The sequence below is a fragment of the Cinclus cinclus genome, chromosome 19 (genome assembly GCF_963662255.1).
Source record: "Cinclus cinclus chromosome 19, bCinCin1.1, whole genome shotgun sequence".
In the NCBI taxonomy this organism is placed as follows: domain Eukaryota; kingdom Metazoa; phylum Chordata; class Aves; order Passeriformes; family Cinclidae; genus Cinclus; species Cinclus cinclus.
This window is the reverse complement of record NC_085064.1, coordinates 11,052,386-11,078,767: the sequence shown is the minus strand read 5'-3', so window position 1 is coordinate 11,078,767 and position 26,382 is coordinate 11,052,386. Positions and strand designations below refer to the sequence as shown.

The 26,382-nt window shown below is 56.1% G+C and overlaps 3 protein-coding genes across 8 annotated transcripts in view; 1 reads left to right on the top strand and 2 right to left on the bottom strand.

Annotated features, from left to right (window-relative positions):
• Positions 1-8,558, bottom strand: part of TRAF2 (TNF receptor associated factor 2) — a 29,577-nt gene extending 21,019 nt beyond the window's left edge. Inside the window, exons 1-4 of one of the 4 annotated variants that reach the window (XM_062505925.1) lie at positions 8,358-8,558; positions 5,960-6,180; positions 5,301-5,379; positions 4,852-4,950 (exon numbers count right to left, since the gene is read on the bottom strand). In XM_062505925.1, coding sequence (XP_062361909.1) covers positions 4,852-4,950; positions 5,301-5,379; positions 5,960-6,180; positions 8,358-8,519 — 561 coding nt within the window. In that variant the 5' untranslated portion in view covers positions 8,520-8,558. Of the gene's footprint in view, positions 1-4,851; positions 4,951-5,300; positions 5,380-5,959; positions 6,181-7,084; positions 7,355-8,357 lie in introns of those variants that run through there. The other 3 variants (XM_062505924.1, XM_062505923.1, XM_062505926.1) reach the window with 3 other exon arrangements.
• A 2,087-nt stretch (positions 8,559-10,645) lies between these two features.
• Positions 10,646-13,818, top strand: EDF1 (endothelial differentiation related factor 1). 3 transcript variants are annotated; one of them, XM_062505773.1, is made up of 5 exons: positions 10,646-10,763; positions 10,906-10,957; positions 11,956-12,053; positions 12,653-12,746; positions 13,267-13,818. In XM_062505773.1, exons 1-5 carry the CDS (start codon positions 10,686-10,688, stop codon positions 13,326-13,328), a joined length of 384 nt encoding a protein of 127 aa, XP_062361757.1. In that variant the 5' UTR covers positions 10,646-10,685; the 3' UTR covers positions 13,329-13,818. The 3 variants fall into 3 exon arrangements, with proteins under 3 accessions (XP_062361757.1, XP_062361755.1, XP_062361754.1); XM_062505771.1 differs by having other exon boundaries at positions 11,956-12,062; XM_062505770.1 differs by having other exon boundaries at positions 11,956-12,116.
• A 1,132-nt stretch (positions 13,819-14,950) lies between these two features.
• MAMDC4 (MAM domain containing 4) lies at positions 14,951-24,612 on the bottom strand. Its single transcript, XM_062505740.1, is given in 29 exon segments — positions 14,951-15,082; positions 15,644-15,819; positions 15,959-16,073; positions 16,149-16,276; positions 16,522-16,656; positions 16,952-17,098; positions 17,292-17,382; positions 17,469-17,590; positions 17,695-17,832; positions 18,152-18,368; positions 18,441-18,571; positions 18,673-18,807; positions 19,024-19,128; positions 19,401-19,506; positions 19,600-19,730; positions 19,962-20,093; positions 20,281-20,385; positions 20,715-20,864; positions 21,313-21,397; positions 21,679-21,837; positions 22,092-22,186; positions 22,345-22,491; positions 22,731-22,859; positions 23,084-23,168; positions 23,283-23,428; positions 23,669-23,809; positions 23,999-24,172; positions 24,404-24,551; positions 24,553-24,612. Coding segments are annotated over 29 exon segments (3,675 nt in total). The 3' UTR covers positions 14,951-15,040.
• Between the last annotated feature and the right edge of the window lie 1,770 nt (positions 24,613-26,382).

Sequence of the window (26,382 nt, the reverse complement as noted above, 5' to 3'; positions counted from 1 at the left end):
AGATACTGTTGGCTCCAGCTGGGCAGGCAGTGAGGGCCTGCACAGCCTCACTGCTGCTCAGTGCCCTGGTGCCCACCTGAGTGAGGACAAAAGGCAGCAGAAGCTTTGTGGGGGTTCCTGTGGGCCTGGCTCACACCTCTGTTCAGAACCAGGGTGGAAACTATTTTCAGCGTTGAAGTTTTGCTCATCAGCTGTTAGTGCGGATCAGACAGAGGTTTGATTTGGGGACTGCTGGCAGAGGGACACCATGGCAGTGTCTCAGGCACTGAAGACAAGTGCGAAGGCAAAAGCAATTTCTTAGGGCAGGGAAGAATACAAAATGCATTTGAAGCAACAGCAGGTTTTCTGAAATTTTCTAAATTAGGTTCTGCCACTCCTGGTTGCTTTCAGCTAAGAACAAGCATGAAGCGGTGACACGCTCCAGGACGCTTGTTCCAAATTCCTCCACAATTCCCCCAGCTGAATTCATGGTGAGGGGCTTTCTCACAGTGTAGAAGGCACACTTAGCATTCACCTCCACTTGAAACCTCGTGACTTACAGCTTTTCATTCTCCAAGAGGCAGATGTCAAAACTATTTATTTTTGGGCCACCACAAGAAGGCTGAGCTGGTTTCAGAAGTGAAGAGCAGACCCTCTACAGCCGGGGCTTTCCAACCCCCTCCCACGCACCCTCTCCGGCACTCCCCGTGGCTTTACCTCCCACCACAGCTTTGGACGGGAAATTGCCTGCAGCCAGCTACACTAACTACTGTGGAGACTGTAAGCATGGCTGGGATGTGTTTGTGGGCCTCAGCTCCAGCTCTGGAAAGTGAAGGTGTGTCTGATGCCTCTTCCAAAAGCAGAAGGCTCTTCTGGTCACATGCATGTGCAAGTCAAGGATTCTCTCACCAGAAAACTGTCTGTTCCTGCTAGTCATGCTAGAGCTAGCTGCGAACTGCACTTCACCAGCAGGCCAGAATTCAGAGCCAAAACCTTCAGAAGACAATAAATGCAGTACTGGGTTTTAAAGAGAAGGCTGGTCACCATGATACAGGAACACCAAGTGTTCCTGCCACAGCACCTCAAGCACTGTACCCCACACAGAGGACACTGATACAACACTCAGAGGTACAACCTGTGGAGCAGGAGACAGGTGAATGAGCTTCAAAAACCAACAGCTCTCCTCTAAGCAATGTGCAAAACCCTGAAGTTTCAGCCACAGCTGAAAATCATTACCAAAAGCCTGCTGGGACATTTCCAGGGTGCAGCTGGGAAGGAGGGGCATGACATGGTGCACAGGAGGAGCCCCTGGCTCAGGGCCCCCAGCAACATTTTTGAAGAGGGAGTTTTCCCTAGATAAGGTGCGGTAGAGCTTCTACAGCATCTCCTAAGTATGAACAGTAGGCAGAAAGGAATGCCTGGTTATCCTGTTCTTCTGATGCCAGGAAGCCACATAGCCCAGAAGGGGCTGCACACATCCTTTCTGACAAGACAAGCTTTTGAGTAACATCACTTGAGTTTGGAGTTTTGCACTTTCTGCAGCTTTCCAGGCATAACTTACAAAGAACATTCTAAAACCAAAGCGACAACAACAAACTCGAGGAAAGCACATTCCCTCCAGCTTGGATTAAGCCAGCTTGTTCCCACACCTGACTGTAGCTCAGCTCAGCTCCTGAAGCTGAGCTCATCTGAGGCCCACAAAACTTCATTTAAATACTGATGTCATGTTTAAGCTTAAAACTTAGTTGTCCTTCCTAAAATCAGACAATTTCATTTCCTTATGTCTCAGTTAATTCTGTTTCCAGCTGAAGAGGGCTGAGTTAAATCCCCTTGGGGTAACCAAGAGGAATGCCAAAGCAGACCCTGTGTGTACCCCTTCTCAGCACCCTCCTCCCATTCTATTCCTGAGGGGAGGGCACAGAAAGGGAACTGGTTGGATGAAAAGCATAAATAATAAATAAAAGGTGCATGAAAACTGACAATGATATGTTGATAAACAGGAGAGGGATGTGGCAGCTAGAGGTACTGCAAGGCAGGAGGAAAAACACACCAGAGCTGAGGAACCACAAACTCCCTCTCCTGGATATCACCAGGAATGTTTTTGAGGTTTTTTGTTTTGCTTTAATAGGCTGGGTTTAGTTTCTGCAGGCGTCCTCAGACTTTACTCTTGAATCTAAAGGCTCATGCCCACAGCCTGATTTTCCAAAAGTACATGCACACAGACTCACTGGGAAACAAGGTCACTAATAAAAGGAAAAACCCTTCACCCCCCCAACTACTTTATCCAAATGCCACCAAATATTTAAAAACTCTGAAAAATGCAGCCATAAATGCAGACTTAAATATTTCATACAGTCCACACAGCTTGAAGCATAAGTGTGAGTCATGTCCAAGCAGACCGCACTTGTTCAGTTTTGTGTTTCCTTTTGAGAGCCAAACTTTAGTGTGCCTGAACAGAAAGCAAAACTGAAATCCTTTTTACTCATTTTTTGAGGCTTAAGCTTTCCAGCTGCAGACCATTTTTCCCCTGTGCATGCCCTGGAAAGATTAGCAAACCAGAAGTGACAGTATCTCTTCATTTGCAAGGGGAGGGCAGCCTCTCTTAGCATAACACACAATTTTTAAATTAGCAAACAGTGAATTCACTCTGAGGGACTTTCCATGTCCTGTCCAAAATAGCTCTGAGGGACTTTCCAGAGTGGGAGTGCTGAGCTGCTGCAGGACGTTATCACAGCACAGCTATGGATGCAGCAATTCTGCACCAGGCAGCTCTGCACTGCGGCCCTGAAGGTACCAAGAGGTTACCCTGAAGGTACCTTAGCCCAAGGTACCAAGAGGCTCTGGGCTAAGGCAGCCATTCAACACCTCCTTTCCTAGCCCTCCTCAGCCATACACATGGCTCTGGCAGTGCGGGGACAACCAGTTCTGATTAAATACCACACCTCTTTAGCAGGCATCTGGGAGGAGATAACACAAGCCAGACCTTGCCTCCTCCCACCAGGTCCTAGGAAAGAGCCAGCTTTTCCTGAGAGGGCACAAAATAACCTCATTCCTTAGGCTGAATGCCACCAGGACAGGTAGGAGAGGTGACTCAGCCCCTGAGAGGAAACAGCCAGCATTGCTCTAAACCCCCATACCCCCTGTACCACACAGCACTCCCTGAGACTCATAAAAACCCCTGGCAGGGAAGATGTGTGCCACAGACCCAGAGCCCACACATTCCAGGGCCACACCTCTATTATACATCCTTTTTCCTAGCAAATGCCAAACTGGGGCTTGGGAAGATCAGGTGGAGAGTAAAAACAAGGCACAGAGTCATCCATTCAGGAGCTCATTGTCAGCTCTGTGCAAAGTTCTGAGGAATCACATGCTCCTGCAGCCGTGGTCCCATGACAGCTCATTGCTGATCTGAACTCCCAGTGGGAGCTTTGGCTGGACTCAAGCACTCAAACACTTGTCAAAACACATAGGGAGAACCTTTGCCAGTTGAAGATTTTTGCTGAGCTCTGCAAGAACACGCTAAGACTTTTTTTAAAACCAAAAGAAAAAGTTCAGCACAGCTCATCAGCCACAGCACAATCAGCACTGGAAGTTGCTGACAGATATAATTTGGTTTAGTCTAATGAAGATGAGCTCACTATAATCACTGCAGAAGACATTGGACTTCTGGACACCAGCAGAAATTAAGGCATGGAGCAAACAACCTGCAGACACCACCAGCACAGTCTGAACCTGAAACCTCAGTACCAGGGTATCCTGTTCTCTGACATGCAATCCCTAAACTCTGTGCTGTTGGCAGGATTAAGCTTTTCACCTGACACTTCTTCAGTCCCACACCCACGAGCCTCTCACAGATGTACAAACAGGGGTTTACAGCCACAGAACTATTTAGCACCAACATCCTCATCTCTTGGACTGAACTTTGAGCATACAACAGAAGGCTCAGACAGCAAGGCAAGGAAGCAGAGCTGCAGAAGTATCTCTCTGCTAACAGGCTCAACACTCTGAACAGAATGCTCAGGCCTGATGCACAGGTGTTGCCTCTTCCTTCCACCTTCCAATGGCATCATCGAGAAAATCCAAATGTTAGCCTGGACAGACTGAGGTTTCACCTGTTCCTGAAACACATCTCAGTCACTACCAAAGCTCTGTGAACCACCAGGCTATGATCTTTATCTGGAGCGAGTGTTAGAGGGAAATGAAATGATTCCTCTTATCTCAGGCCTCCCATGTGGTGGCTTTGCCATTCCAAGAGGGAAGACAAAATTGTTCCTCAGGAGCCAAAAGCTTCACATATAGTCACATGCTATGGACCAAGCATCCACAACCATGACTAAAACCTGGATTAAAAAGCTAGTGGCTTCCTTGAGGGGAAATAAGGTGGAAAAACCATCCTGTCCAGCAGCCTTGTGTCCCAGAACAGCCTGGGGTGATGGGTGACCAGACAGTACCCAACATCCAGCCTCACTGCCCTGGCAGCTCTGGAGACAGCTGAAATGGGATCAGGTCACTTTCTGTGAGCTGATGGAGTCCAAAGAATTTTAGGTTCACATAATACAGAGAAATTCACAACCATTTCATGGCACAGCAACTTCTTGACAGTCTTGTATAACAGAAGAGAGTTGTAAAGAGAGCAGGTGGTTCCCATCATGGAAGAGACATGCTCAAGCAAACCTGAACTGATCTCAGTCCAGCCTATGCCCTCAGCAGAGCACACAAACCCTCACTCAGGGAACCTCTCCAACTGACAGTGAAGTCCAGGGATTGGACAACTTTCCCCCACTGTCAGCAGGCACAGACACCACCCTGAGTCTTCCCCAAAAACAGAGGAAAGAAGGATGCAGAAGTGCCAAGCCTTGCTTTGGCCTGTACCTCGTATTCTTTGATAGTTCCCTTCCAGGTGCAGCCACTGTTGATGCAGACAGCAGGCAGACTCTCCACTTCCCGCCGAGCCGCGTTGTCTGGGAAAGCCTGAAATAGAAAAAACAAGCAAGCCAAAAATATTACTGAGGGATTGCAGTTCTGATCAGGACTTCTAATTATTTCTGAGAACTCCTCCCAGACCAGTTGCCCCATCAACCCTCAGAGGTGTGTTAACAGAAACCAAATCGCTGTGACAGCTCTAAGTAGGGCACCACTACACAAATATGACTTGGATTTCAGCACCTAGGAGTTCAACATAGTAATCACCCTTCTCACTGTGGAAGAAAAGGGTTCCTAAGAATAAGGGGTTCTGAGAACTTGTGTTTTAAACAAAAACTGCAACTGGTATTACTGACACCAGTAATCTGTTTGGTTTTTTCCAACATATTTTTCCTTACCGAGCTTGTTTCCAAAATAGAAATTCCTTCTTCATATATTCCTTCCTGGATACAGCTGGCACACTTTTGAGGTCCAGCACTACCAGACAGAAAAATAATCATCAAACACAAAAAATAAAATAAAAAACAAACTAATATATGATTTAACAATAAATTGATTCTAGTAATTTTTATGAAATTTTCTTATTTTAAAGCACCACATTGAACCTTTGCTTGTGTGTATTTTTGATACCCATTTCTATTTTTTTTCTTCTGCCAATTAATCATTCTATTAGGCTTCCCTCACTCAAGGGCAGGAGTGAGACAGAACACAAGGAAACTTCTCTGGAAGCCAGCTTGTGCTTAAACCTCTCCCATTTTGACACAACAATGAAATTATGAATTTATGACTGTGATGAGGACTGAAGAAGATGGGTGATAGACCTGGCCTGCCTCCAAAGCGGCAAAAACAATGCAGGGGATTCTGTAAAAGAGAACTTTGAAGCAACAACAAAGGCAAGTCAGAGACTACACATTCCCTTAGAGAAGAGGTGATGCTGAACCTCAGTGACTGAACACAGCTCCCTTATTGAGAAGGTCCTGAAAACAACACTTCTCTCTTTTGTTCTTGAAATGCCTTTTCAAGCATTTTGCCTTCCCACTGAAGGCACAGCAGTTACCTGATGATTTTCTTCAGACAGTAGGAGCAGTAGCGATGGCCGCACTGTGCCTGGAACGGCCTCCTCAGGATGTTCTTGCAATCAGAGCACAGGTACTTGACCTCCAGTTTAGTTCCCAGAATCTCCTTTGCAAACCCAGGCTGGTTTAGATCCAAAGAACCAGGTGGAGAAGAGTTTGCTGCTGCCATGTGAACGAAAAGTTCAGGCTGTATCTCCAGAGACTGAAAATAAAAGTATTTTCTCAAACTGATTATAATTGCATGGGGGTGATTTGTCATATAAACTGCGTTACTCATAGATTACTGGACTGCTCCCCAACACAAGTAAACACATGGATGTAAACCACACCACAAGCATGCCTTCACCTCTCAAATATGGGAGGAAACTTGAATTTTAGAACTAAATCCAGAACACATAGACAGGAAGGACAGACCTACTAAAACCCCCATCTGAGTTGACTGAAATTAAGCCTGTTTAGCGATATCAATGCTTCTTGCTCCAAATAAGGTGAAAAACTATCTTAAAGGTGATGAGAAATAAATACAATAAGCTCAGTTCAGTTAAAACCTTTTGGCCGCCACAGGCTACCAATGCCTGCTTTCGTACTTGTCAGCTGTCGGGAGAGGCCAAAATTCTGCCCAAAGGCACCTGGTCCCAGATGTTCCTGGAGGGAAACTGGGCACACAGAAGAGCCCACATTTAGTGGTGGTGCCCAAGCAGGCACAGAGAGTTGTCCAGAGGGATGGAAAATGAGGACATGAGAGGCACGAGCAAATTGGAAAGGAGGTAAATAATACAATGCATTTGTTTGGGCAGGTTATGGATCTCAGACTTTCATTCCCTGTGACTACATGCCACAGCCACTTAAAACACCTAAGGAGCCCATCCATGGAATACTTGACTGGTTTGGGTGGGAAAGGAACTTAACTTAAAAGCTCATCTTATTCCACCCCCTGCCATGGGCAGGGACACCTTCCACTATCCCAGGTTGCTCCAAGCCTTGTCTAACCTGGCCTGGAACACTTCCAGGGATGGGGCAGCCACAGCTTCTCTAGGAACCCTGTGCCAGGGCCTCCCCACCCTCCCAGGGAACACTTCCTTCCCAATATCCCATCTAACCCTGACCTCTGGCAGTGGGAAGCTTCTTCTTGTCCCGTCATTCCATGTCCTTGTCCTCAGTCCCTCTCCAGCTCTCCTGGAGCCCCTTTAGGCACTGGACGGGGCTCTGAAGTCACCCTGGAGCCTTCTCTTCCCCAGGCTGAACAACCCCAGCTGTCCCCGGGAGGAGCCCCCAGGAGCGGAGGCACCGCGAACTGGAGAAGAGTCCGGGGCTGCCCCGCTGTTCCCGTGTGGCCCGGGCTCCCCGCGGCCAGGAGGGCTCTGTGCCAGGCCGGACTCCCGGCGAAGCGAGGCCCGGCCCCGCCATTCCCCGAGGGCCCCGCACTCACCGGCCCTCGCTCCACGCCCGCACCGGAAGCGCCGTCAGGCCACGCCCCCTGGACACGTGGGGCGAGCCCGGGCCCCCCCTCGGCAGCGCCCCGCCCCCGGAACGGCCGGCACCGACACTCCCATCACCCACCCCTCTGCACCCCAACACCCCCACACCGCCGACACTCCCAACGCCCCCAACACCACCACCTACCCCTGTACTCCCAACACCTCCACTTCGACACCCTCCCCCCCCCCCCAACATCACCCACCCCTACATCTCTAATGCCCCCAACACACCATCATCCATCCCTGCACCCCCGACACCCCAACACCCACCCCACCATCACACACGTCTGCACTCCCAATATCCCCACATCAATCCCTGTCACCACCCTCAACACCCCACCGTCACACCCAATCATGCCCCCTGCCACCCCTACTGTCACCTCCCCAGTGTCACTTCCCCTCAGCTTCTCAATCACTCCCTTACTCCGTCCTTTGTCACTTCTTCCTCAGCACCACTCCTCGCTGAACCCCCACTGTCTCCTCCTGTAACCATGTCTCAGGCGATCCTGCTGGTAATGAAGCCAGACCTCCGGGACGCCCCCCAATTCTCCCAGGACTCCTCATCTATCCCCCGGGTTCCCTCATCCATCTCCTAAGCCCACCTCATCCATCTCCTAAGCCCACCTCATCCACCTCCTAGGACCTCGTGGGTCCCCTCGTCCATCCCAGGGCCTCCCCATCCACACCCTGGGACCCCCTCATGCATCCCCTGCACCTGCTGGAGGGGGACCCAGAGGGACTGAGGGGCTGGGGTCCCACCGGGGACAGACATCGGTCCCGCTGCACTCCTCAGGTGAGAATCCCTGTCCCTTGGAAAATGCTCGGAGCGAGCCCTGGCACCCTGAGAAACTGTTTTAGAGTCACTTTTGGCCATTTTGGGTACCAGTGAACCCTCGCCTACCTGCGCACAGAGTGCCATGGCCACTTCGTGTCCTGTGGCGCCGGCTCGGGGGACAGGTTGAGGCCAGCGGTCGGGAAGGATCGGCGGTGGCAGAACGGAGACGACAGGACGGCGATGGCAGGAAAAATGCCGTGTACGGGAAGCGCGCGGTGCAGCCCGCATTGAGGTCACGGCGAGGTGCGTTTCGCAGGGGAACTTGTTCGGCAAAAGGTCACAGCAGCAGGATTTGTCACCCGGGGTCCCCAGCCTGCCCCCTAGCCCGGCTCCGGGTCTCGGGGGCTTTACCGCCTGCTGCGCCGGCGGGACGGGGATGGGCGCGCTCTCACTGCAGGGAATTCACCCGGTGCCGGGGAAATCCTCGCCGTCAAAGCCCGGCGCAGCGACAGAGCAGTGACAAAGGGGCCAAGTTGACTCTCCGGGGAGCCTGGCTGCGAAGACGGCGCCGGACAGAGGCGGGTCGAAGTGAAGGGCGCGGCAGGGCCGTGGGGGGCTCGGGCACACCGAGCCCTGGGCGAGGGGCCGGGTGCTGCTGCTCGCGCGCCAACAGGGTGGAATGCTCCCTGTCAGGGACCCGGGGACAGTGCACCCCTGCGTGTATCGGCACCGGGAATGGCACGGGCACAGCTCCTCTGGGATGGGCACCGCTTCACCCACTGGACTGCAGCAGCCCTTTCCCCAGCATAACCGCACTGGTCTGGGAACACCGGCATGGAAAATTTAGTGATGTCAGCCAACGAAGAAAAATCCTGTCTGCATTTCGTGAAATGACCGTGACCTGGCAACAGTGCCGGGGCAGGACGGGTTAGTCCCAAAGGGACGGGAAACTGGCACCAAATGCTTGCTTGGAACGCCCGCCTCGGGACGGGACCGTGAGGCTGCGCCCAATGGAGACAGGATGGGACAGAATGCCCTGGAGTTGCTCACGATAGCCCTGGGATGGGATGGGACCACCTCAGGCTGCTCCCAGTCCTGCTGTTGCGACACCCCGGCTCCACTGCACGGCCCAAAGACAAAGTCTTGCATCCCGCTAATGTCCCACCTCCAGAGCTGCTTGCTCCTGTTCCCTGGGAGCCGGGGCCAGGCGTGTTGCGGTGACAGGATGACAAATGTGAGATGATAAACCCCCGGGCCCTCCCGGCACCTGATTTCCGAGCAATGCCCGGATCATCACCGTGACTGGGATACGGCCCGCTCCTCCTGCCTTTTGTCACGAGAAGACGCCACAAAAACCTGCCCAGGGAGCATTAACTCGTGTCCCCTCGCTTCAGAAATTACGACAGCAGGAACAGTTTTTCATGCCTTCACTGCGAAACTTGCTGGGTGATTCTGTTGCAGTATTATGGATTTTCATCGAATCACAGAACATCCACACCTGGAAGGGACCCACCAGGATCACCCAGTGCAGCCCCAGTCCCTGCCCAGACCCCCCAACAATCCCCCCCTGTCCATCCCTGGCAGCGCTGTCCAAACGCTCCTGGAGCTCTGGCAGCCTCGGGGCCGGGACCATTCCCTGGGGAGCCTGGGCAGTGCCCAGCACCCTCTGGCTCAGGGAAGAACCCTTCCCTGATCTCCAGCCTGACCCTCCGTGACCCAGCTCCAGCCGTTCTCTGGGTCTTGTTCCTATCACAGCAAGCAGAGCCCGGAGCTCCTCCGCGGGAGGAGCTGCAGCCCCCGATGAGGTTTGACCTCAGTATCGCCTTCTCTAAGCTGAATCAAACCAGTGCCCTCACCCGCTCCTCCCTCGGTCCCTCCGGACCGCCCCTATGCCCGTGTCTGTCCTGTGGACGCTCTGCCGGGCTCCCTGCAGCACCAAGGCCCCACAGCAGAGCACACCCCGGCCCTGCCGGCGCCCGCAGGCGCGCCCGGTACCGACAGGCCGGGAGGAACCGGCGCGGCGAGCTGCCGCACTACGCATGCTCGACTCGGCTCAGCCAGGCAGGGCTATTGGTGAACGGGTCTGACGGCGCAGCAGAACAAACCAATCCTTGCCACCTGCTGGGTGACTGGCGGGGCCGACAGCCAATCTTAGTGTGTACAGGCACGTGCCGTCCGCCCCAGGTTGGCGTGAGCACCAGCCAATCGCATGGCGAGAAAGTTGGTTGGCAGGGCGCTGCGCCTATCAAACGGAGCTGCGTCACGTCAGGGCGCTGCTAAGCCTAGAGTCCAGGCTGGAACCCCGGCCCCTCCTGCCTGTCTCCACCTATGAGCGGCCGCAATTCCTGACGGGCGTGCTCCTCGCCCTATCAGCGGGAGCCGTGTGGCCACGCCTCCGGAGGCGGGCACTGGGCGGTGCCCGGCGGCGGGCGCGGCCCGGGCGGGGTCGGAGCGATGGCGGAGAGCGACTGGGACACGGTCACGGTGCTGCGCAAGAAGGGCCCGAGCGCGGCCCAGGCCAAGTCCAAGCAGGTCCGTGGGGAGAGCGGTGGGGTCCGAGTACGGGGCCGGGCGGGCGGCGGGTTTGGGCTTGGCGTTGGTGTTGGTCGTAGGCCACCGCTCCGAGTAGCGCCGCGCGCGCCGCGCTCACCGCGCATCTTCGCTCTTTCCCCAGGCGATCTTGGCGGCCCAGCGGCGTGGGGAGGACGTGGAGACCTCCAAGAAGTGTGGGTATCCCGCGGGGAGGGCCCGGTCCGGTTTGGGGCGGCTGCCTGGGATGGGGAGAGGAGGCAGGAGGTGGCACCGTCCGGCTGAGCCAACGATCCCGAGCTGGGCCGTAACGCGCAGCCCTGGAACCGCCGGGGTGACGCCCCTGGAGCTGCCCCTTAGCTTCTGGGTACCCAGGACAGAGCTCTGCCTGATTTCTGTAGAGATTTGGGAAGAGCTTTTGTGATCACAAAACTTAGGCTCCCCGTTTTGGCAGTTTCTTTGTCTTGGGACTTTGAATGGCTGCCGATCTTCCTAAGGCGATGCTCTTGAAAAATTCCTTGTTTCTTCTCCGATATAAATTGTCGGGTTCTCTCACTGCAGGGAGGTGATTCTGATGGTTGGAAGTAAATAGAGAGATGATCCTTGAAGCTTTATTTGGACACCAAATGTCAGAGATTAATGTGAGACAAAGGATTCAAACTAGGGTTTAAAAATTATATCTAACGTGAGAGAAAACGTGAGAGAAAAATGTGGTTTTGAAGCTCAGTCTTTCAGCAAAGCTAAGTACAGTTAGACTTTACTTATAAAAAGTGTCAGAAAATTGCTTAAAAGTCACTTACTTGTGTTGCATCATACCTGAACAAGCATAATTCAAGTTCAGATATTGACCCCTCTGTCCTGCAGCACAAACATGTGTCTGCAGCAAAGTTTGAGCATTTAATCCCCAAGGAAAAGCAAGACTCACCCTGTCTGAAGTTCAGGTGTGAAGTAGGGAAGGGAAGGGCTCTGCATGGCTAGATGTGCACAGCACCATGAGCAGAGCTAAGGCAATGTTCCCTGATGGGCAGGGTCTGGGTGAGATCAGTGTTGATGTTGGTATGTTGAAATCCTGATAGCTCTGTGGGATCCGTGACAGCTGAGGGCTTGGGAAAAATCCTTTGATATTTTTTGGGACAGCTCTGAGCCTTATTTTGTTTGTCCTTGGTTGTTTTTTTGTTCTCACTTCGAATGACAGGGGCAGCAGGCCAGAACAAACAACACTTCATTACAAAGAACACAGCCAAGCTTGACCGTGAAACAGAGGAGCTGCACCATGACAGAGTTTCCCTGGAGGTGGGCAAAGTGATCCAGCAGGGCCGGCAGAGCAAGGGCCTCACACAGAAGGACCTGGCCACGGTGAGTGGAGCACCTCCAGGTGAGGGTGGGCACCTTTCCTGTTCCCTCATGGGCAGCTGCAGTAGGATGGTGTCATATGGAAGTTTGGGGAATACAGCATCTCTGGTGTCTGATGTCCTGGCAGCTTCAGTTGTCTGGGAAAAATTTTGAGGTTTGCTTGTGCAGCCTTTGAGCCCCAGTGGGAGGCAGAGCCTGTCTGTGGCTGCTGAGCTGGTGGGAGGCTGCTCCCCACTTCCTCCACCAGCCTGAGAGGTTTGTACCATCTGGGCTGAGCAGTGCTAGCAACTCCCTATCTGAAGGAACAGCAATCCCTGGTGTTCCTACTCCTTCTGAAAAGGAGGGAGGTCAAAGTCTGTTCAGGATGGATGTCACCAGCACTGGGACACTGCATGGAGATGCCAGTGGGGCTGGAGTCAACCTGGGAGCAGCACCTTGTCATCTGCCCTAGCATAATGAGGGGCTGTTTCTTATCTCTGTGAGTCTTGGGGGGCTGCTGCTGAGTGTTGCTGTGTTTGAGACTCATCCTCTCTTTTCAGAAAATCAATGAAAAACCACAAGTTATTGCTGACTACGAATCAGGACGAGCGATCCCAAATAACCAGGTCATGGGCAAGATCGAAAGAGCCATCGGTGAGTTAAGGGAGACTTCAGAAATACTGCCAGTGTTTGGAGGGGTGGTTTGGGGGAAGGTGAGGAACCTTTTCCTGTGAGGAACATTGCTGGCTGGAGTTTTATTGTGGGTGTGGTGCCATTAAGTCATGTTCTGATAAAATGTGGATCTGCTGACTAATCAGAACTGGAAGCTCTTGGTCTTTGTCTGCACCTTCATGCCTGTGGCTGTGCCCTGGGGTCCGTCCCTGTGTAATTGCCCCCAAAACCTGTGAGTTGATGAGACCTGTGGAAGCCTGATGGCACTTGTGGAAGGATATAGTGTTGGTTTTACTCTCCTGGGCTGGTTCAGATCCCATCTGCTTGGCTTTTGTTTGAAGTTGGTCTGGTACTCCTAGAAACTAAAGTAGGATTCTCTTGAACTCTTGCAGGTTCCCCTGCTCTCTTTCTGGATGTTCTTTTCCTTGAGGCTGAATTTGGTGCAAATAAAAATTAGTGAGTGAATGACTGAGTGCTGATGGTCTCCTTTGTCTTATTCCAGGCCTCAAACTGCGTGGAAAGGACATTGGAAAGCCGCTGGAAACTGGCCCCAAAGGGAAATGACAACAAAGCCTCGAAATCAGTTTGCTCAGACTGATCTGGTTTTCCTCAACCACTCTGCATATTGCCAAGCTGAACAAGAGGGTTTCAGACTTGCTTTGGGGGGAAATCTGCTACATCTGTACCTGCTGTAAAAAGACAACCTTAAAGAAGCAATTTTCCTGATGTTTGTTTTTCCTTGCTCCTTTTCAGCGATTGAGGATCTAAACCCCAAGAAAAAGAAAAAAACAAACCCCGCCTCTGATTTGCCAGAAAACATGTGCATTGTGGTGTTAGCAGCAGCTGATGTTAAGGCACTTAGGGTGGTCTGAAATGTGATGATTTAATTGAAACAATTTGGGGGATGGGTGAGATATATTATATATAAATAATTCGGGAGAGTTGGGACTTGATCAGAAATGATGACTCAGTCACTGTATCTCAATGAGTTTGGTTTGTTCTTTCCAGCCTGTTTTAAAGAGATCTATAATAAAGTTTGATACCCTTCAGTTGCCATGGGGAGCTGTTGAATGTGACCAGCTGGTAGTAAATGTTGTGGCTGGATGTGACTGGAGCTGCACCACCTCTTCCTTCTGGGATTGTATTTAAAGGGACATCTGCGGTGCCTGGGATGAGGCCCAGCACTGTCACAGTCTTCCTGGCTGTGTCACCTCTCCCTGGGTTGGGAATGGTGCAGCAGCCTGGGCTGGAATTAGTTCTCTGGAGGTGAGGTTGGCTGTGGGGGGGCTGCAGAGCCAGGCAGGTACAGAAATGTCAGGTGAAGCCTGACTCCTCCTTGCCCTTCCCAGGCTCTCAGCTCTGTTGGGCCCTCATTTCTACAAGCAGGACAGGGCTGTGGGGATGGTGCTTGGCATGACTGAGGCATCACTTAAGGGGGACACTGGGTGAGAGGGAGATAGGCTCTGGTCACAGTCTGGGAAGGCAGGATGTCCCTCTAGCTGGACATGGGGGCTGGGGGTAGCAGGATACTGATGGGCTCCTTGTGCAGGGGCTGAACTGGGCTGTGTGTGGGGCTGGGTTTGGACTTTACAGTGTTAAGGTGTGAAAGCTGGGGGTGAGGGAGGGGTCCTGTGCGCGGGTGCGCTGGGTGCAGGGTGGGGGTCCAGACCCTGAGCGCAGCCTGCACCTCAGGAACATTTTTGGGTTTCCTAGTGATGTTTATCAAGTGCATTCACAAGGTGTGTGGGCAGCAGGTGGATGCCTGTACACCATAGTGGGAGCTGCCTGCTGCCCTCAGGGGTGCTGTGTGGTGCCCCCCTCTGCTCCCTGCCCTCACACTCCTGAAAAACAGCAGAGGCACTGAGCTTCCTCCCCATGTGGTCTCTGCCCTGGGAGCTCTTGTGCTTTCTCCTGGGTGTCCCTCTGCAGCACCCAGAGCTCTTTCCAGCTCTGGGGGCCAGGACCCCACATTTCAGCCCCCCTTCCGTGGCCAGAACCCTGTTTGGATGAGGACAGCCTCTGTGGGAACCCCACTCCTTCCCCCTATCAAAGCACGGGCACATTGCTGTCTTGAAAACAGAAAGTTCATGTTACAAACAACAACAACGCTTTTCCCGAGCACTTGGAGGTAGTGATGTCCCTTGGCGGGACAGGCTCCCCGGGTTGCCGGCTCCCCGGTGCCGGGGGCAGAGAGCAGGCAGTTGATGGAGTGGGGGTTCCTGTCCAGGCTGGTCAGCCAGGGGGGCACAGGCAACTCCTGCTGCTGGCTGCTAATTTCAATACTCATCCCCCTCCCTTGGAGATATAATGACCTTGTCCTGCAAAGAAAGGTGAGCGGGAATGGTGACAAACGTGGGCTGTGTGCTGTGAAAGACCAGGATTTCTTCCAGGCTGCAGCAAGGACAATCTGTGTGCCAGCCCCCTGTGACCCCAGCAGAGGCACCAAAGCCCCAGTGCACCCAGGGGGCTCCACATTTGCTGTTGGAGTCCATGCTTGGGCTGGTGGCTCTGCTGCACATGTCATGGCACCAGATGTGTCCACGGGCCCTGCGCTTCAGCCACCTTGCACTAATTTGAGTTCTGTCTGAATGAGGATGAGCCAGGTTTGCCAGACCCCCTCACACAAGACTCTGGGGCGGGAGCACACTCAGCTCTTTCTGAAGCAGCTGCCTGGTGGCAGTAGCACTTTTAGGTCAGTCCTATGGTTCGGGGTCACTTTTTTGTCAACAAGCAGATAAGAGGCAGAGCCCTTTGCACCTCCCTGTCGCGTTGGCGGAAGGCGGGATCAGGGAGAACCCGCTGACAATTGCTGAGCTTTTGGGAAAACGCTGTTTTGGCACAGCTGGGGTAATCAGGGAAGCCTTTCACCCTGTCCTTACATCGCGGAAGGTGATGTTGTCGAAGCCCTGGGGACTGTTGCTCTCTGTCGGTGTCCTGCTCGCTACCCCTCGCTGTTTCAGCCAGTACCAGCCCCCAGCAGCCACCAGCCCCACGATGACGAGGGCCAGGAGCAGACTGAGCACCACCTCCGTCACAAAATTGCCGGAGGGTTTCTCTGCAGGGGGAGGAAATGCTGTCAGGCTCTACCCACTGCCTAAGAGCTGAGAGCTGTCTCCAGCCTCAGCCCAGCACCCTGGGCAGCTCTGGGTTGACCTTTCATAGACAGAACTACCACCCACACCTCCCCCCCGCACCTTCCACTGGATTCTCTGGGCTGGAATGGCAGCCCACCCTGGCGCTGTACACGACGTCATCCAGTGCCACTGTCCCCTCCATCGGCCACCTCCTTGTGGTGATCTCAAAGCTGATCTGCGGGGGAAGATGGAGTCTGAGGCGCTGATGCACCCCCGGAGGCACCCTGCCCCCCAGGGTGGCCCCACTTACCTGGAACTCACTGGGGCTCTGCACCGGCACCACGGCACTCTGCCAGCCCCGGCTGCGGTGCCCTGCCACGCTCCACACCGTGCGCTGCCCCGCCGCGCCCTGCAGCGTCACCCGCAGCTCCCCACTGGCTGCAAGGAGGGGGCACAGGCGTCCAGGCATTACCAACTGCCCCGAGCCCACAAGAGCCACTGAGCCCTCCCAGCCATGCCATCTTCTACTGGGTTGACAGCACCCAGAGAGAACGGGCCATCGCCACTGCACAGATGGAACTGAAGCAGAGTGCCCATGGTCCACGGGTGGAGAAGACTGAGGCCCCCACTCCCATACATAAGACCCAGGGATGGCACCTCCTCCCCGCCTTTGCAGTGCTCACAGAGGTGCTCCGGGATGTCCATGTGGTACCAGAAGCGCAGGCAGGAGTTGGTGGCCGCGGGCAGGGGTGGGCTCTCCAGCAGGGCACTGGTGCCCCTGGCACCCAGCACGCTGGTGTCAAAGTGCATGTAGTGACCTGGGAAAACAGGGACAGAGTGCAGGGTGCTCCCCAGTCCTGCACCCATTTGAGCCACCCCGTTTGTCCCACTCTTTCCCAAAATGCCCAGACTGATGCCTGGAGGACGACAACACAAACCAGCCCTGCACCTCACCGCCCCTGGGGCTGAGCTGCCCCTCCCAGGCAAAAAGGGGACAGGAATGCTGTGGAGCCAGGCCTCACAGAATGTACTGGACTGACCCCATCCATCCCCAACTCCTCTTCCTCATTCTGGCCATGCCAGGATGCCTGGCCAGGGATGAGTGTTTCCTACCATTCCTTGTGCCCAGGGTATGATCCTGCTCAGGGCCAGGGTACTTTGCCAGGGTGATCCCACTCTTCCAGCCCCAGGCAAAGCTGTGCAAGCGGGGGTCCGAGGGGCTGCTCCAGCCACAAGTGTCCTGCTCGAAGTCACAGGATGCTGGGAGGAAAGCAAGACTCTGAGACATCCAGTGTTACCTGGCAGGAGATGGGATACCTGGGTGGTACACACCCCCAGCTTTGGGCCAGGCCAGGCTTAGGGCAGGAACAAGTCTGTCTCCATACCCTTGCCCTCACAGGATATCTCATCCTCCCCCTCTGATCCACAGTGCCCCTATGGGGTGGGGTCTCACCTGGCTCAGGGCAGGCTCCATCCGACACGTGCAGGTCATCCAGTGCGATGTATCCATGGTCACCCCCAGCTCCCACTGCCTCAAACACCACCTTGGCAGGGTGACATGATAAAGCTGGCAGCTTCCATGCACCCCCTCATCACCTCCAGCTACCCCCAGCACCCTCCCCTGTCTCACCTGCCAGTCGCCATTGGGCTGGATGGTGACGTGGCTGCGGTGCCAGTTGCTCCCTTCCATGGTGCTTATGCTCAGAACCTTCCTCCTCACCCTGCTCTGCTCCACGAACACCCTGAGGGAACCTGCCCAGGGCACCCACTATGGAGGCGGGGTCTAGGGCTTTGCCGTGTGGGGTTTCCACCCATCTAGAGGTGCCCCTAGGGGTCTCAGTGCAGGTGGTACTCACCTGGGGTGCCAGCACTCAGCTGGTACCAGAAGGCCAGGCAGTGGGAAGACACCGAGGGCTGGTAGGGCTGGGAGGTGAGGGCAGCTGTGTGCCCTGCAGGCAGGGAGACCCTGCCTGTGTTCACCACCATGTAATGGCCTGGAGGAGAGAAGCCCCTGTGCTGTGACCCCTACCCAGCCCTGCTGGGGAGTACTAGGGAACAACTGGGGCTGGGTTTTTCCCCCAGGTCAATGAGTCTCCCCAGCCTGGGAATCTCCCCAGGATTAGGGAGCCCTGGGGCTGGGAGTCTCTTTATCTGGGGAGTTCACAGGGTTGGGAAGCCCTGTGCCTTCTGCTCATCCTGGGGAGGGCAGGGATGGCAGGGCAGAGGGGACACAGGGAGAGCAGGGCTGGTGTGGGGTACAGGCAGGACACTCAGAGCAGGCAGGGAACCAAAAGGGCTGCCACAGCCCTGTACCTGCAGCAGTGCCGGTGGTGTGGTCGGCCACAGGGCCAGTAGTGGTGCCAGTGCCATTGCTCTGTCGCTGCCAGTAGCCTTTTCCACTGGCTGTCAGCCCACAGCCCTCCGCCTCAAAGGTGCAGGAGAGCTCGGCACCACAGGGTCCCGCTGTCTGCGTGATGTCGTCCAGCCCCACATCCCCCAGAAAACCATCATGCAGCACCTCGAAAGCCACCTGCCCCCAGGCAGCAGTGTCAGACATCCTGTGCCCTGCTGGTGCCAGGGACATGGGGGGCCTGGTTCCCACCTGGTACCGCTGCTGGCCTGTGGTGGGCAGTGTTGTCCATGCCCGGTGCCAGATACTACCCTGGGTTCCTCGGCGGGTCCACAGCACTACCTCCTCCCCTCCCTCCAGCCATAGCTTGAGGTTTAGGGTACCTGAGCAGAGGGAGACATGGTCATCCCACTCTTGGGGATCCCACTGTCCTCAGACTGGAGCCAGGCTTGGGCAGCCTGGGAGGATGCCATGGGGCACATACCAATTTGTGGGCCAGCTAGGCGGTACCAGAAGGAGAAACAGCGTGGGGCAGTGGCCGGCTTCTGGCGGGAGGTGAGGAGCTGGGCCCGCTGCCCATGGCTCCATGGCACAGAGGGGTCCACGGACAAGAAGTAGCCTGAATGTTTGGGACAGCCAGGGTGGAGGGGTCACAATGTGAGTGTTTCACATCACCCACAGCCCAGATCTGGGTGCTCGCAGGCTGCCCTTGATGAGCTTGCTCCCTAGGCATGGAGCTCCTGGGTGTGCACAGGGCATGTCTTGGCCCTGGGGATTGAAGGCTAGGGGATGCCCTGGGCCCCTGGCTTCTCCCAAAGAGCAACCAGCTCCATACCTGAGCCAGTGGTGTGGTCAGAGCCCTGTCTGTGGACCCATTTGAAGTCACTGGACAGATCCTGGTACCAGCCACACATGCCTGTCTCAAAGTTGCAGGACAGTTCTGGCCAGAGAGAGGTGACAGTGTGGAGGTGGAAAGGGGTAAGGCATCACAAAAGCAAATGGGTCCCTCAAACGTCGCTTTTCCCCTGTGCCCCTGTCCCACTCCCCAGGTTTACCCTATGCCGGGGTTTCAGGCCAAGGCAGGATATGTGCTTGGCCCTGGCCCTCGGCCTTCTGCACCATGGTCCTGCTCTTGGACAGAGTGACAGCTACCAGGCAGCCCCCATGGAAAGAGTCTGGGGTTACCCTCCCTGCCAGCACCCCTGGCCATACCCGCAGCTGTGGGTAACACCACATCGAGGTAGCACTGCTCGAATGTCACGTTGTCAACACCGACACTTGCTGAGCCCTGGAGATCCACCAGTGCCAGCAGCTCAACCTGGGGGCAGCAGCCATGAGCCTGGAATGCCCATCAGCACTGGTACTGTCCCACTGAAAGCCCCCCAGGCTGGTCCCTGTGCATCCAGCACACCTGGAAGGGACGGCTTCTCTCTCCCAGTGGGACACGGACATGACCCCTAGTTGTGTTGCCACGACCCTGTATCTGCCAGGCCAGCTGGGTGGTGCCAGTGGTGTGATCTGCAACACTGATGGCAAGGAAGCCTGGAACAAGAGGTGGTGCAAAGGCTGTGGGCACCCAAAACCCCTGGCAGCCCTGTGGGAGCCCTCCATGGCACCAGCCCATGGTCACAAGGTGCAGGAACACAGACACCCCAACTCCAGGATAATGTGATGGGGCAAGGCAGGGTTTGGAGAGGCAGCAAAGGCAGGTGGACATGGGGGGTCTGGGGGCAGGAAGTAGGCATGGCACCCTGGCGGTGAGCAGGAGGTTACCTTGGGGGTCACTGTGGATGTGGTAGCTCATCTCCATGGTGCAGGCAGGGCCAGAGGGGCCCAGTGGAGGTGTTCGTGCCTTCGCAGGACCCACCATCTGTCCTTCTCCTGTCTGGAGGGCCAGGAAAGTCTCTGGGCACAGAAACATTCTGTGAGGTAAGGACTAAGGTCCCACCTCGCCGGTAGCACCCCCAGCCCAGCACTGTGCCTGGGCATCATTCCCCATAGTGCAGAGGCAGCTGCTGGGGGTCCCTGTTCTGGGGGCTCCCGTGGTGCTGAGCACTGAAGAGCATTGTCTGGGTGGTGAGAACAGCCTCACCTGTGAGGAAGCTGTCAGATTCAGTGACCTTCTGCAGACCCCAGCGCAGCTGCCCCACGCTGACGTCGTGCCAGCCCCCAGTCCCTGACTCAAAGGTTGTTGTCCCTGCAAAGTTAAAGAATGCCTGGATTCCAGACTGGTTTGGGTTGGAAGGACTTTAAAGCTCATCTCATTCCACCCCTCTGCCATGGGCAGGGACACCTCCCCCTGTCCCAGTGTGCTCCAAGCCCTGTCCAACCAGCCTTGGACACTTCCAGGGATCCAGGGGCAGCCACAGCTTCTCTAGGAAACCCAAAACTCCAGGCTCAGTCTTGCCAGCCATTGTTCTCCCAGGGGCTGTGCAGGCACTCATGTGCCCCAGCCAAGCCAGCCCGGGGGTGCCTGGTCCCCTCCACTGCTGGGGTACTGGTGCAGGTGTCTGCCTTTACTCTCACCACAGCGCTTCTCGTCGGAGGCATCAGCACACGTGTCAGTGAAGTCGCAGGCCAGCTCTGCGGCAATGCAGTCCCCACTGTCACAGGCCATCTCGTCTGCTGCGCAGGGGCTGGCACCTGCCTGGCTCGGCAGCGTGACCAGAAGCTTCTCTGATGGTGAAACACCCCAGGATGGAGAGCAGTGGTGAAAGGGCCCAGCAACAGCATCAGCGTCAGCCCTTCAAACTACTGTCCCCTGTCCCCAAGCATCTCTCTGACTCTCCATTTCCCACATCCCATCCTGTTCCAGCGCAGGCTAGCTGCCACCAGCTGAAGGTAAGTAAGTAAGGCACCACCAGGTGAAGGTGCCATCCAGGGCCTAGTAAGAGCTGCTTGTCTGACACATTTTGACACAGAGAATGAGGTGACACAGCCACAGGACAAAGACACCAGCACCCCAGGGCAAGTATTTGCTGTGCTGCACCCAGGATGGTCCCTGTGATGAGCAGAGGGACAGGCAGACCATGTCAGGGTCTTTTAGGTATGGTGCATGGGCGCAAGACACCTGGGACAGCTGCCCACAGTGGAGCAGGTTGAGGGACACTGCCCACTAGCTCACCCTGCTCCTTCACACAGCCCTGAGACAGGATCAGGTCATCGATGGCCACAGTCCCCCCGCTGCCAGCCACCCCCTCAATCAGCACCTGCAGGAAAGCACCATGTCAGTAACATCAGCAAGGGGTCTTGCACAACATGGGGGGATTAGGGTGACACCAGGGAGCCATGGGATGGGGGGAGCCAGAACCTGTCATGGACTGACACACATTGTCCCCAGGAAGGGACTCAGTGGGAGCAGAGTCAGTGTTGTGGCAGACAGGGATGCACAGCATAGGCTGGCAAGGCCACAGTGGGCTTGGGGGGTGGTGCTGCCCCTGTGGTCCCTGATCCCAGGGGCAGCCCAGCTCCCCCCAGCACAACAGCTCACCTTGAAGGGGCCCATCACATTGAAGTCCACTCTCTCCCGGACCCAGCAGCTGCCCAGGTCTCCTGTCCTCTCCCTCATCAGGTGCTTGGTAAAGTTGGTCACATAGAAGATGCTGAGTTTGCTGGTGGCTGAGCCATGGAGGTGGCAGTATAACACAAGCTGGGGATAGGGAGGAGGATGAGCCCTCAGGGCAGGGGCACACAGCCCCCTGCATCCCACAGAGGGGCTGTGAGGAGCTCAGAGTTCCCAATGGGCACCAGACATGTCACCAAACCACCCCCAAAAACCCAGTGCCCATCCCCAGCAAGGGCACAGCCCCAGGCCCACATGAGGGTCCCCCGAACTGGGAACCCCATCTCCTGTCACCACCATGCCCACATGAGCTGTGACATGAGGTCCCAGCTGTGACTCACAGAACAGGAGTTGGTGGCTTGGAAGGTGGGGCTGCTGAGTTGAGCTGTGCCACCAGCCTGGGCAGTGGGGCCACTGCCCACGTGGAGGAAAAAACCTGCAGGAGATGCTGGGGCTGAGTGGTGCCAGGCAGTTGTGTGAGTGCAGAACACCACTGTCCTGGCACAGCCTTGAGCAGAGCCCAGGTGTGTGTCACCCCAGGAAACATCCACCTGCAGTGGGGCTCCGCTGGGGCACCGATGCCTCACCACATACCAGCCCTGCTGTTGTTGCTGTGGTCCCGAGTGGGAATGCCGTAGGAGGTGCCCAGGTTCAGGCTCGTGTTCCTGCCCCACACTGGTGGCCCGGCCACTGCCTCCCAGCCACAGAGATCGTGGTCAAAGGAGCAGTGGGTGAAGTTCTCTGTGAGGAGAAGGGGCAGCAGTGAACCAGAGACTGGAGTCCCAGCCCTCTCTTGGACAGGTAGGCCCCTGCAATGGGCTGGGCTGATGCCACCCCTCTGCAAACCCTGAGGGTCATTTTGCCCTCCCGGTACGGGGCAGAAATGGAGGACCCCTGCCAGCCCAGAGCACAGCTTTGCCCCACCAAGGTAGACACTCAGCCCATCTGCAGACTCCTCCCCGGGGCCAGGGGGGGCTCACTGCACTGTGCCGCGTCCTCGTCCGAGCTGTCCCCACAGTCGTCGGTGCCATCACAGAAACGATGCTGTGCCAGGCAGGAGCCGCGGTGGCAGTGACTCTCCTGGGCCTCACAGACCTGCTGCCCCACCTCTGGAGTGGGAGACACATATCAGCAAGTGGCTGGTTCCACAGGGACATGGTGAGCACTCCCACATTGTTCCCTGGGGTGGCTCAACAGACAGGTGGGCTTTCACTGCCCACCTCACGCTCTGGCCAGGGCACAGTGGCCCAAGACACAGCGAACAATAAGAGAACTCCTCTGGGTTTCTCACCCCACCCAGTTCCCCCAAGATCCCAGCAAATGTGGGACTCACCTGGTAAGCCACAGTTCCTGAACATGATGTCATCGAGTGCCACCTCTGCCCCACAGGTGGGTGGTTGTGTAAAGGAGAAAATGAGCTGTGACGGGAGGATGGGGATGGCATGAGCTTCCCACGCCAGGTCTCAGAACATTGCCCAGCTCCTCTTGTCCCAGATTATGGGGACAGTACCTGGCTACCAACATTGTCTCACCTGGAACTGCTCTGTGATCCGGCCTGGGTAGGCAACCAGCTGGTGCCAACCCTTACTGCTGCACTCGGGGCTCTGCCACAGCTCCACCACCTCATCCTTGAGTACCACAGCCAGGTGCAGCACCGGCCACTCTGTCTGGTTCAATCCTGAGGGAAGCCCCAAAAGCGCCCTTGGTACAGGGCATCCTGGGGTACCCAAAGGAATGAATGGAGCCCTGCCAGCTCTGGGGGCTGGAGCTGAGACCACCAGGTCTCAGCGTGGAAGAAGCAAACAGGATGGCAAGGTGCTGGTGGTTCTGTCCCTGCCATAGGGGCAGATGGCCCCATCCCTCCCCACTGCCTCCCATACTCACTGCCTGTGAGGCAGCTGATGCTGCCTGTGCCCACCTTGGGTGCTCTCACAGCTCCCTGAGAGGTGATACCAGGTTCTTATCTCACATGTGGCAGCTGCTTCCCGCATCTCAGGTGACCTGAGCCAGGCCGTGGCTGCAGTCTTTGCTGGGGGTGACATGGTCACCAAGAACCAACCTAGGGAAGGGAGAAAGCAAAGCCCCATGGTGTGGCACTGGAGCTGTGCCAGCACTACTCCTGCTCCTCCATGGGTCTGCTCTGTCCCCTGCACCCTACAAGGATGGGTATTCTGGCATCCCAACTCTGGGGCACCCATAGCCCATTGAGTGGTGCCCAGAGCCTGCTCACCAAGCAGCTCCCACTTACCCAGGTCAGTACCCATGGTGTGGTCTGAATGAGGCCCCACGCCCCACGTGGCCAGGGTGGGCCGGCCGCGCACCCATCTATATGTCGAGGTGCCCACGTCCTGCCAGCCACAGTCACTGTCCTCGAAGTCACAGGTGAAGGGGGTGCCCAGCACTGCTGAACCCCGTAGATACCCTGAGGGTGGGCAGATGGGGGGGTCAAGGCAGGTGGCCAGCCCAGGGCACCTGCACAGAGCCTGGGATCCTGTATCCATCCTGGGGGATTTTGCATCCACCCTGGGCACCAGCACCACCCCAGGGACCTGCACCCACAACAACCCCCCCACCCCACCCCAAACAGCCTGCTTTCACCCCAGGAGCAGGGCCTGAGGGTGGGTCTGGGGGCCAGGGGAGTCTGGGCACCCACCGCACTGGTTCTCATCCGAGCAGTCACTGCAATCACAGATGAAGTTGCAGAGCTGCTCAGCTGTGCTGCTGCAGCTGTTGATGACCACAGACCCGCTGGGGATGATGGTTCTGACTATGGGAGAGACAATGGGGCTGAAAATCCCACAGGGAACCAGGCATGGTGCCTGCAGCAGGTGACGGAGGGCAGGTGTGACCTGCAGGTGACATTTGCCTGGGCACCTCGGTTTGGGACCCTGCTGGGGCAGGTGCTGAGCTGAGCTCTCAGTGGTATCTTCCCCTGGATGCCTCCCCCTTTCCCCGTCACTGTCCCGGCACTCTCTCTGCCATCTACCCAGCACCCTCTCACTACCATCTCACTCCGGCAGGCTCGGGGTGCCACAGCCTGCCGGGGCACTGACTCTGCCATATCACACCCATGCTTCTAGACCCTTCTAGCCCTCCTTTTGAAAGAAACAGGAAAATCTGTGTGTTTTCTGTCCCACACTGAACAAAGCCATTGGTGATCCCCAGCCCTGTGCTGGGGGCTCCAGAACCCTCTTACCCCGGGCACCCCGGGCTGACTTCACCAGCAGAGCCAAGCGGGCTGAGCTATACCTCCCCCAGCTCCCAGAGACCCCTTCCCTCCAGCAACACAATCCCCATGTCGGCAGAGCTCACCCAGCAGCACCAGGAGGATCAGCATCGCCTGCCCGCCTGCAGCCATCCCGACCACCGCGACGGTAAAATGGAGCTGGGAGAAGCCACACCGGGAGTCCCAGGTTGGAATGTGCTCCCCAGGACCTGCCTGCGTTGGACTTCAGCCCCACTGTTATCGGCTCCCTGGCTAGGCAGCGGGTTTATGGCGGCTGGGACAGTGCAGCACGACCCTGTCAGCAGCACTGCTGGCACCACAGCAGTGAGCTGGAGCCAGGTGCCCCAGGGAGACTGTCAGCTTTTCCCCACTGAACCTCTCATCTTCAGTGCATTTTCCACCCAGAACAAGATGGTGGGTGCCACTCTGACTGGCACAGAGCACAGTCCAGTGGAATGTGCCAGCTTGCTGACACTTGTTGCCGAGCCAGGGATGCTGCCAGTCCTGTGGGGGAAGCTGGCATCTCTGCTAGGGACATGGGGACTCTGCCAGTCCCTGTGCATAAGGAAAGTGGGGGAGACTTTGGGTGCAGGGTTGGCAGTGGCCTGCACTCTGGCCAAAGAGAACAGCTGAGCTGGGAGTCAGCAGTATCTCCAATATTCCATTTTAGCTGCCCACTCCCTCTTGTCACTCCAAGCTCTCGTCCAAAGTCCCTCTCTAGCTCTCCTGGGGCCTCTTTAGACACTGGAAGGGGCTCTATGGTCTCCCTGGAACCTGGGGATCCCAAGATGCCATCAGGAGGAGCCAGCCTTCACCCTGCCTGCTCCTCTCCGACTGGCAGGAGCATCTGAGCACCCAGCTCTGGACTGCTACGGGGCGAAGGGGCACAGCTCCAGGGCTACAATCAGGTCATTCCTGGGGCATAATGTTCCTGGCAGAGCCCCAGCAAGGGCTGACAAGCCTGGAAGAAGCACGGCTCTGCAGCCAGAGCCCCACAGATCACCACCAGTATTGTCTGGCAATGTCAGCTACTGACCACACTGGTTTCCCCACCTGGGCAGGGGAAGCAGAGGCTGCTACGCCACAGACCCCTCTCACCTCTGCTGCCACAGCCTCCATGCCCAGAGAGGGGCCCCATAGAGCAGATCCTCCCATTGAGCCGATGGCCTTGAAAGGCAGATTGCAGAGGGATTGCATCAGGGGCAGTAAAACACAGGCTCAGGTCCTTCTTGCAGTGCCAGCCAGGCCCAGTGGGAACCAGCAGCCCCACATCCCCCAGCCCAGGAGTGCTGGAGAGCAGGAGCCCTGTCCAGGAACCTGGCAGCACCAAGCCAGCCACAGGCCTGTGCTGTGGCCACTGGCAAAGTAGCCACTGGCCTCCTGGGTGCCATGGACAGAACCTCTCT

What these genes read in the sequence shown, in the direction of transcription:
- EDF1 (XM_062505770.1), top strand. Translation starts at nt 10,686, where the DNA reads ATGGCGGAGAGCGACTGGGACACGGTCACGGTGCTGCGCAAGAAGGGC. An exon ending in CCCAGGCCAAGTCCAAGCAG is followed by an intron (nt 10,764 to 10,905) that starts GTCCGTGGGGAG and finishes CTCTTTCCCCAG; the next exon opens with GCGATCTTGGCGGCCCAGCG. An exon ending in CGTGGAGACCTCCAAGAAGT is followed by an intron (nt 10,958 to 11,955) that starts GTGGGTATCCCG and finishes TTCGAATGACAG; the next exon opens with GGGCAGCAGGCCAGAACAAA.